This window comes from Citrus clementina, unplaced genomic scaffold, assembly GCF_000493195.1.
Source record: "Citrus clementina cultivar Clemenules unplaced genomic scaffold, Citrus_clementina_v1.0 scaffold_9, whole genome shotgun sequence".
In the NCBI taxonomy this organism is placed as follows: domain Eukaryota; kingdom Viridiplantae; phylum Streptophyta; class Magnoliopsida; order Sapindales; family Rutaceae; genus Citrus; species Citrus x clementina.
In genome coordinates, this window is record NW_006261964.1 from 10563712 (window position 1) to 10575324 (window position 11613).

The 11613-nt window shown below is 32.7% G+C and overlaps 1 protein-coding gene across 1 annotated transcript; it reads left to right on the forward strand.

The window, feature by feature from the left end:
- The first annotated feature begins 1267 nt into the window (after positions 1-1267).
- On the forward strand, positions 1268-3385 carry LOC18033129 (F-box protein PP2-B3). The gene is made up of 2 exons (XM_024179708.1): positions 1268-1603; positions 3313-3385. The coding sequence occupies exons 1-2, from the start codon at positions 1334-1336 to the stop codon at positions 3319-3321; spliced, it is 279 nt and encodes a 92-aa protein (XP_024035476.1). The 5' UTR covers positions 1268-1333; the 3' UTR covers positions 3322-3385.
- The last annotated feature ends 8228 nt before the right edge of the window (positions 3386-11613 follow it).

The window sequence follows — 11613 nt, forward strand, 5'->3', positions numbered from 1 at the left end:
CAGAAAATTTAAAACTTTTATCAATTTCGGTCATATTATGGGTAAAAGTTCATTTAGTCCCTATATTTTAATATTAGTATCCGTTTAGTCCCTGTATTTTTTAAAATGCCTCGAAACATCCTTGCCGTTAAAGTATTGATACCCCTACCGTTACTTTTTATTTCTTTTGGCTTACTTCTATAATATTACTCTTTTATAATAATTTTTTTGATTGGACATTAATAAAAGAAAATAATTAAATTACCAATTTCACCCTAGAAAATAAAAAAAATTATATTAATTTTTTTGCAAGCACCATTTGCACACTTGGTAGTTTGCAAACAATTTTTGACAATTAAAAATTAATATAATTTTTTTTATTTTTTAGAGTTAAATTGGTAATTTAATTATTTTCTTTTTGTTAATGTCCAAACAAAAAAATTATTATAAAAGGGTAATATTGTAAAAGTGAGCCAAAAAAAATAAAAAGTAACAATATAATTTTTGACAATTAAAAATTATTATAATTTTTTTTATTTTTAGGGTTAAATTGGTAATTTAATTATTTTTTTTTATTAATGTCCAAACAAAAAATTATTATAAAATGGTAATATTGTAAAAATAAGCCAAAAGAAATAAAAAGTAACGGTAGGGGTATCAATACTTTAACGGCAAAGATGTTTCGAGATATTTTTAAAAATATAGGGATTAAATAGATACTAATCTTAAAATATAGAGACTAAATGGACTTTTACCCGTCATATTATATTATACAATAAAACAACACTTTAATAACAGACTTTATCAAATAAAACTATAAAACATCACTTTAATAACAGAACTTATCAAATAAAACTTACAACACTCTCAACAACATAATTACTAAATACTAAGTTATTTTTTTATTCAGCAGCTTGTTTCGTCACTATAGTAAAAACATCTTATTTTAACAGCTAAATCAATCCTAAACCAGTCCTAACTCAACTAAGAAAATTGTTGACTAGAAGTTGTAATTATTTATTAACTTATGAAACTTGTTGCAATTATTTGATGTGTTAGGTAGTTGGATAATATTTGCCCTTAACTTCCAAAAGGAGTTGAAAGAAAGCGACCAACAACTTCGAAAAGAAGGCGTGTGAAAGTTTCCTATAAAAACTCACTTCTTAGCCAGGACCTGTCTATGGTACAGATTCTGTAACAAACATCTCCCGTCATCCCACCATCCGATTTTCTATTGTTCAGTTTCTCACTCCACATCCAACCACATCAAACGGCTGATGCTGCAGTCTGTACCTTACAGATTCTGTAAGCTAGTCGAGTCCTCTTAGCCAATGTGTAAAAGAGAAGAAGTGAAATGGATATTACGAATGTTCTGCCAGCAGAGTGCATTTTGCACATAATTTCTCTCACAACTCCTCGCGACGCTTGTAGATTAGCAGTGGTATCTCCTGCATTCAAATCAGCTGCGGATTCGGATGTGGTGTGGGAGAAGTTTTTGCCGTCCGATTACAAGTTGATCATTTCCAGCTCTGTCTCTGCTTCATCTTTGATCACTTCCTTGTCTAAGAAAGATCTTTATTTTCATCTTTGCCACCACCCCATCCTCGTCAACAATGGTACCATGGTAAGCTTTGAGTCCTTACTTCCTCCGTCACCTCAAAATTTATAGACTATGCTTATGACTCCTAAATTTGCTAATTGATTAGAAATGAAACTTTGCGCCAGTGTTCAAATTGAGAAATGATCAAAGAATCTTGATTTTACTAAAAGCTTGATTGGTCGTTTCATACAATTGCATCCTACCATTTAATGCCAGTATAATCCATATGAATAAAGTGGGGGGAGGTTGGGTGCAACTGTGGCACGGTACCACAGTTGCACCGTAGCCTGGTCCATAAAAGTGTATTTGAAAATAAATTGATAATGTAAAATTGTATTGCTATGGGGTTATTTGCTATTATACAAATAGTAGGGGAGTAAATAGTATATATTGATTATAGTATGGGAGAAATTGGTAATTTCTCTTGTACATTGTATATATAGGCTGTGTTTGGTTGAAGGATTAAAAGCGGGGATTAGACTCTTTTTTTAAAATTTATCCTAGTCTCATGTTTGGTGCTTCAAGAGTATTAGGATTTAGTTATCCTGAGCTCACAAGCTAATCTTAATTTTGTAAAACAAATTATCCCAAAGGGGTCATGGGATTAGTTAGTATTGGATTATATTAATAACTCAATTAAACATAATAATTTATAAATATTAAAATTATAGTAATATGTGATAAATGTAATAAAAAAAATATTGATTTTAGTAATGTAAATAATAAATTATACTAAAAATCATTATTAATGTCACATTAAATTAAAATTCTATTTTAATTTATTTAATTATTAAATATTTTTATAATTTCAAATTTACATTATAAATTAATTATTAAATTAATATTCAAAAATATAAATTTTTATAAAATAATAGATTATTGAATAAAAATAATAAAAATATCATAAATATATTTAAAAAAATAAAAATTATTTAAACTATGATTTATATTTCATTAATATCATTAAGGTTGATTTATATAATTAATAATACAAAATTTTAGTTTATAATAATAATAATAACAACAACAACAACTTGTAAATTGTAATATTATAATATAAGATATGATTATTTATAATCCAATCCAATATTGCATCAAGCACAACATAGTATTATATGTAATCCAATATTATCCTATCTTATCCAATCCGATCCGATTCAATCTAATCCAATCCGGCATACCAAACGAGCCATATAGTATCTAAAAATAACTTACTAGCTTTAACTACCTTGAAGTCACACATAGCTGACTTTAAGTTTCTTATATAGTTAAATAGTACTTCTTAATCTTATGAGGTTCTTAAAAATTAAGATCTTATTTTAAAGTTTGTCATACCAAATTGTATATGCATAACCATACCACATAATATAAATTTGAAAAATTATAATCTAGCTAAAAGACGGTCATAATATATCCTTCAACAGAGCTTTGCACTGGAAAAAGAATACGGAAAAAAATGTTACATGGTTGGGGCAAGAGGCCTTTGTATAGAATGGGCAAGTACACCCAATTGTTGGAAATGGACTTCACTACCAGAGTCTAGGTAATTTTAACTTTTATCTTTAGTATTACAATCAGTTAGTTCATCAATAGTTTTGTGGAAGCCAAGTAATTCAGTCGGTAAAATTTCTTGAACTGAAACAAAACATGTTCAGCGTTCAAATCCTACTCCCGGTGATGGGGAGGAGCTTTTACTAACAGTATGCTGCATGCATGTATCTATGCATTGGCAGGTTTCCTGAGGTGGCTGAGCTCGTGTACTTGATGTATTTTTGGTTTTGTGAAGTCAGCGCAAGGTTAGACACAAGAATTTTGTCCCACCGAACCAACTATGCAGCTTACCTTGTGTTCCAGTTTGGTAAGCCCATAAGTGGAATTCAAAGGACACGTATAGTGTCTGGGGTCTACATTGAACGAATCAATGACAAGGGAAGACAAAGATTGTTCCAAGAGCCTTGTAAAAATACTCTTCAACTAATTCAAGACAGAAAGGATGGATGGATGGAGATTGAGATGGGTGAGTTCTTCAATAAAAATGGAGATGATGGGACGTTGTTATGTAGCCTACATGATTTTGATAAATTTGGCACTAGCCTCATTATACAAGGAATTGAGGTTAGGCCCAAAAAAGGCTGATGCATTGAATTACATATAAAACTGATATGCATGTAAATTAATGGCCGATAAGTGCAATTACTTCCTTGAGAACATTCTGTGATAAACAAAGCTGGAGTTCTAATTTTTTTTTCCTTTTTAGCAATTTTTTTTTTTAAATATCGGTTCTGCCTTTCTGTATTTGTTCTCCCTGTATTCAATGTGATCATTGATGCCGTGGTAAATCAACAGAGTAAAGATCGGGCCAAGTACAGGGATGAAAATTATTCGGCTTATGTCATTTATTCCTTCTTTCACATTCTTTGCATATGCATTCTCTTGTTGGAGGAAACCGCGCTATGTTCATCGGAAAGTGTTTTAATAATTTGCAGTCGGAGACTATTTATCAAAGATAGACGCAGGCTTCAGGAATGTGAAGCTGTTCAAGTCAAGCAACTGTAAATTGATAATTCTTGCACTCATTTAATTTTTTTAGGAATTTATGTTTTAGTATCATGGTGCAGTTCTTTCTCGTATTGCTTTCTTTTATTTCCTATTCTATTAGCTTCTCCATAAAAGAAGAGGCTTTTGATTGATACGAATTGTGATCTCCCGTGCTCTGTGAAGTCAAGTTCGACAATTTTGACCTCTCTGCAGGATGTTGCCTTCAGTGCAACGCTGGAGGAGAAAAGCTTAACCACTTTTTGTTAACAATTTTATAAGTGTCGCATTAAATGTTAACTTACCATTGACCATCTCTAGTTACCTCGTGACAGAGTAGCTGGACCCATGTTTAGTTATACTTTTTGGCTTTTGCTAGGGAAAAAAAAAAAAGTAAATTTGGGCACCACATGACATGACCCATCAAACTCATTGGGTAGTGTCATACCGGGCCGGCTTGTGAATCCTAGTGAGCCTACTATCAACAGGCCCGACATGGCCCATTAGCCATTTCCATCTATTTCGTGCCAAAATAATCAGATCCTATATTTTATTATACTTTTTGACAGGCATGTCCAAGCTCGGTCCGCTCAAGTTTGGATGGGTTTTAAGGGAGCTTAAGCCTGTTATCAACAACATGGGGACCCACATTTGCTGTTCTCCAACCCTAAATAAAATTTATAGCTGTCGAAGTACATTCGAGAGTGAGATGATGTAATTTTTAATAATTTTTTTAAATTGTAAAATTTTATGTGCATATTACAATTTGAAACTAGTCTAAATACATAAAATTAGCTTGAAAATCTATTTCTACTAATATCCATCAGATGTTTATCCTTATTCGAAAGAAATGAGCCACATGGAGCTCTTAAAGTTGTTTAATGTTTTAATAACAATTGGCATATTTCTTTTCTTTATTTTTTTTTACATAGATAAGTATGTTACAATAATATATATATTCAGAAATCTACTGAAGGTATTTTAATTAGAGGGATAAGTTGGTAAATTTAATTTTAGCTAACAAGGAAAAAGTGGACATATCATTTATTAGCCATTTTTCAATGTTTAGATTTTTATGTCGGTAATATTGTTCTTTTAATGTAATGCTTTAATAAGTTTTATGTCAAGTAATGTGATATTCATCTATTAAATTATGAAATGGATAAATCAATAATTTTTTAAGATTTAAAAATTATCATTTAATAAATAACTATACATCACTTGATGTTTAGGGGAATTGTGGAAGCAAATGTGGACCAATAGGGACAGGTGGCAAAAAGGGGGTCAAACAACTTAAACCACGGCAATTTGAATAGAGTGGTGAACAGCTAGAGAAGGACTGAAAGGTAAGCTCATTGTAGAGAATGGCAAACTCGAAAAGACATGTGATTTCAAAGAGCATAATTAACTGAAAAATTTTAGTTGTTAAGAGCACACGTGAACAGTGCAAGCCATCATTTGTAAAATTAAAAATACATTACCTTTGGCTAAATATAAGGAACCAATACCAAGAGAGATTTCTCAATTAAGAAAATAAACAAGCATCATGTCAGCTACCCTTTATAGTGGTCTAAAGAGTAGCAAGACCACAAGATGGAGGGAATGCCATGCGCATAAAGCAAGGGGACAATAGAGTGGCTAGTGGTTTCCTTGCCCCCCAAGCTTAGGAATATCATATCATCTGGGGACCATTAATCTAATTACAAAATGCCTTCGCTTGAGGAAGGGTAGCCATTAATTAGGCAACACATGTCCAAAATTACCAAATGGTCCTCAAACACACTCCACAAAGCTCAAGGTTCATTCTAACTGCAAGAACAATCCATTATCTCACACTTTGCTCATCATCTTCTTCTCTCTCTAAAATTTCTTACATTGTTTACAGCTTTGAGGTCCCTTGTGGCATTAGAGCGACCTTTTGTCTTGCATAATTTGACTTGAGTGTTGGAGTGTGGTCGCCGGCCACCGCCGGCACCACCCCTAACGCTATCATCTAACTTTGTGTTGCAAGAGTTGTTTGACCAAACAACTTGGTGGCACGCAGCCTCGTTTTCTCTTTAGCTCACTCTTCCTCTTCATCAATGCTCTCCTAATGCAATTACCCTCCTCTATTTGCGTGTGAACACCTAGACATAGGTTAGCAACCTCTAACATCAATTCTCTTTTCCTTTATTTTTATTGTTTGGGTTGTCAAGCTAAAATCCAGCACAAACACTTGATCTTAAATCTCTTAAATTTTTTAATATAATTATATTAGCCAAATTACACTGAAAATATAATTTATTAAACTCAAAATTTATGTGGCAACCAAACTAGAAAATTCGATGGTTAGGTATTCGGATGCTAGACATACGTTGTTAAAGATTCTGCAATGTGTTGCACTAGACCTAATCAAACCACACCCTCATTTCTCATTTTTCTCTTGGGTAATTATCAAAAACCTCTCCTAACGTTTGGCATATTCTCAATCTCATAGATTATTTTTATGTATTCTCAGCCACCTCCCTTGATGTTAGTATACCATTTCTCTAACCGTTTGTTGGATGATAAAATGACCAAAGTACCTCTAATTTATTAAAAAATAATTTGTACAATGAAGAGAAGAATTGTTGATTAGTATCAATGTGTTTGTTTTGGCACAAAGGGTGGTGAGTACAATGAAAATAACAAATCACCCTTGTCACTTTTCAAAATGACTTTGATGAGTGAAACAAAAAATTTGGATTATTTATGTTTGAAAAAGATTTGAAATATAAAAGCTAAATTTTGGAAATTATCTTTAATTGCTATTGCTATTTTTATCATTGTCTTCAATGGTGATATTGGCAATGGCAGTGGCTATATAAACCGTCAATGCCAAACTCAATATGTAGCATATCATTTGCTTCCCAAATTTAAGAAAAAAAATTAGCATTCGTCTCATTTCAAATGCACCAAACCAACACAACCAATATCACTTCATCTCCATATCAACCATCTGTGATATATATTTCGACAATCAATTAAAAAACTCAGCATTTCCCAAGCATTATTTAAAACTAGAACACTCTTGCACATCAATGGATTCACAAGGTTCAAACAATTTAGTTCAATCAAACACATTTTATGAGTCAGTTTGGAGGAATATAGTCAATGACAAGCTCATTAGGTTCTCAAACTAGGTATGTGTTGAGTGTTAGAAAATGCATATTTATAAAGGAGAAAACCGTCATTTTACATTTCAAGTCTTACTAACAACCCTTACTTTTATGTATTTAACATTCTTATGATTTAATTACGTGTGTTTTATTTTAATTAAGTAATTTATGTATTTTAGGGGCATTATAGTCATTTCACAATAAAGGAGAGATCAGACGGCAAAACGGACATCACTTTTGAACTCAGGACGGTCGAAAACCTTAGGAGGAGTATAAAAGGAAAAATGGCACTATTCACATGTACGGTACTATTCACGTGTACAATACTGTATACGTTACTGTTCACGACACTGTTCACATAGACGGATGATGACGTGGCATTGACCGATGATGTGGCATTGACTGATGAGGTGTCACGATCCTGTTGGACTAAAATTCTTATGTACTGTTGATGGTGACGTGGCAGCATATCAGTGGACGAAAAATCTCGCGTACGGTGCATGCATCACACAGGATTATTTTCAACCAAACCGCGTTACTGTTCATCCGGGTCAAACCGCGTTACTGCTCAAAGTCGGGTCAAACCGTGTTACTGTTCATCCGCGTGGTCAAACCGTGGACTGTTGACTGATGACGTGGCGCAATCCTGAGCGTCCAAACTGTTTTTAATCCGATGGCCATGATTTACTCCATGTATCTATAAAAAGGGGGCCTCCCCCCCCTAATTTGATATCTCTGAATCCATTTTTGGGATCCATTTTCTGTAATTCTCTCTCCATCTTGTATTTTCTTCGTATTTTAATAAATTCCCTTTTTGCCCCTAGTTCAATTATGAGTGGCTAATTTTCTTTCAAGCTTGGGTTGAAGGTGAAGTCTCAACATGTGTCATGGGCTTAATTTGGTAAATTTACTTTTTCTTCCCCTCTAGTTTTTGTGGATGTTTTGACTTCTCGTCGACAAATAATACTAATCTTGTCTAGTACCGCCTTGGTTTCACCGGCCCTCTAGTATAAGGTTATTATTATTTGGCACGATAAGCCCTTAGCACCATATTGATTAGAGCGTGGTTCATGAGGTGTGGATTCCCCCCTCATGATTTAATTGGCATTAATAAGGAATATTTAGCCCATGATGCATGTTGATACGGATCCAGATACCCAAGTACGTCATTTCAATAGAATTCTCTTCAATTTATTCTCACCATTTCAATACCAATTTTAGAATTTATTCTCTCCATTTTAATTTAAGTTTTAGCATATTCCAATCATTTCCACCACAAATCCAATCACCCATTCACAAAATTAATTCTACACAATTAAAATCCACCTCCTCGTGGGATCGACACTCGTCACCATTAATCTATACTACAATAGATTCGTGCGCTTGCGAGTACATTAAAATTTGCACAACAAGTTTTTGGCGCCGTTGCCGGGGAGGTAAGTAATTTTAATTCATAGAATTAATTTTTTGTGAATAATTTCTTTTATTAAAAAATGGTTGCAGATATTTTAAGTGATGGATACCAAATAGAGATGATTTGAATGATGGAGCTTTATTTTAAGGATGTGTGTCTGCAGAAGTACACTATGAGAAACTTGTTGCAACTGAAAAATAATATGAAGGCGTAGAAGGCCATAATGGAGAAGTCACAAAAATCTGCGAAGGGTGCAATTATTGGTAAGGTTATGGTTGTATTCAATGTCCTGGTCTTTCTATTCAATGTTGTGATATACTTTATATATTGTGCCACTAAATCTAAATGTCTAATGTTTCCTAAACTAAATGTAACAGTGACGACTAAAAATGTATTTTGCTGCTTTATAAGTCAAATGCAATGGTGCTTTCTAAGTTAATTACATTTATAACTCTCAATTACAATAAAATATATAGTCAATCAAGCCACTCTTGTATACTTAATAAGAAGAAAGAAGGGACTGAGCTAAGCCATTATCAGTATCCAAATATAGTTGAGAAAATGACAAACTGCCATCATTACAGTCTATTTGCTCATATAATTTATCCATAAAGTACAACCAAGAGTTAGTATTTTCACTCTCATGAACACACATTGCTAGTGGGTATATACTATTATTGGCATCTATACTAACAGCAGACAACAAGACACGCTTATATAACCCTTTAAATGACAAGCATCAAGTTCTATAAATTATCTACACCCCTTAAAAAATTCCCCTCCTATTTGCATCAAACATCATAAAGAACCTCTTAAAATGGGCATTTTGGCCACTATCTAACCAATCTCTATAAAAAATTATAATTGAACTAAGATTAAGGTTGAGTATTGCATGCATATATCTATATAGTTTGGTGTAATTAGCCTTAAGTCTTACCATAATAGCTTTAATGCCTTGTTCTTAGCCCTATATAGCCATTAGTTACTGCATTTGATACCAAATCTCCTGAACAGCTCACTTACAATTACTTCAATGTTTAGCTAAGGGTCCTAAGTAGATGAAGGAATGTTGCAACATTTCAAGTTGAATTTGCTTTACAGTTTTCATTAGCTCTAGCACAAATGTGTTCAGGCCGAAATGTTTTTATTCGAAAGTGCTTCATATTCCTTTTTGGACTTGAATGAATCCCCCAAGTACAATCTAATGCTGTACTTGTTAGTGTGACTTTACTGTTCTCATTTTTCACCCTTTTCAACTTAGAACCATTCTGTTTAGCAAATACTTTCACCACCTTCCCAAACTCATCCACACTTTTATTCATTGCTCTAACCTTCAGCACAATCCTCTAATCATTTGTAATGAACTCGAAACCCCTTGAATTTACCTTATAGCTGTTACATTCACCTTAAGCATCATCATCTAAAGATTTATCTTATTCTGAACCACTATTGTCTTTGGATTTATAGTCATCCAAACTAGCGTCCCAAGCATCATCATTTCTAGTATCATAACTACCACTCTTCAATAACTATGGCCTTTGCTAATTCATTACTTGCAGCCTCAACTTATTGTCGCTCTTCAAACGAATCCTCTATAATAATACCTTTGTTTTCAAATTCTAAAGATATTATGGCTTCATTCAAGTCAGGCACCACAATATCATTTACTTCAACAAGGTCAAACTACTCAAATTCAGCCTCTTTATTTAACGAAACATGGAATTGCTCAACTAGGGTGTTGATATTATAAATTGTGCTGCATCTACATGGTTCTCAAACTCTCTATAGATGGTGGCCGCTGAATCTAATTCGGTCGTGATTGTAAACATAGACTATGCATTTGACTTGTCTCTCAGCTGTTCAAAGGCATTTTGATGTTTTAAGTCATTGTGCAACATTTTTTTAAAATTTTGCCATGGAAGCGTGATCTTAAAATTCACTTTTTTGGCATATCTTATAGGCTTCCGATACATCATATAGCTTTTTTAAAGTGTACTGCTCAAGGATTACAGGCCTAGTTTTAATAATTTCACCATCAATCACAACCTTAATGTTCATGTAAATAAGGCTAAAAAATGGTACAATGAGAAGGAGTTAATAAATGTTAGAAATAGGTAAGATTATGTTTTGAACAAATTAAGTCATATAAACTCTAGATTATAATGCAAAAAAAGAAAAAGAAAATCAAATTTGGCCACTTTGATAGCAAACAAACTGCATCACTTCAAGTAATTCTTAACGTCCAACTTAAATGACAATACATTTAAGACAATCATGAGCTCAAAACAATTTCTATACCACCAATCAAACTACCTTTTCACATTGAATGACCATTACATCATCAGTTCAAAACAAGAACCGGTTAAACCATGTAATGCATCTTTAGTTTTTGAAGCTTATTTTGCTTGAATTATAAAAGACAAACAACTAAAATGAAGCACTAAAGCATACCCTATTGCCTATACTCATTGCTAGTACAGAGATGGCTAACGGATCGGGCGGCACGTGTCTGTACAGCACAGTGCGACATGAGCATATTTCGATAAGGCACGCGACATTGCACGGTATGCACGGGAGCTGGGCTAGGTTAGAATTTTAAGCAAGCAGACCTTAAAAATATGACATGATTAGAGATGGGATAAAGTATGACACGTAAAAAGACCCGCAATAAGCATACTTCGTGGGCCATCAATAGCATTTAGGCCAAAATATATAAAATTAAAATTTTTAATGAAAAATAGATATAGAATGATATGATTTTACAAATAACTTGAAATTAAACTTTTTAATATATTTTATAACCATAGATTTAAAAAAATTAATTTAAGTCTTAGTTTCAAAAAAATTCTAATTGTTTTATATTTATAATTCATTAAAGAATAAACGATATCATGATTTTAAATTTTTAATAAATTAAATTATTAAAATCATGATTTTATAAATGAAAA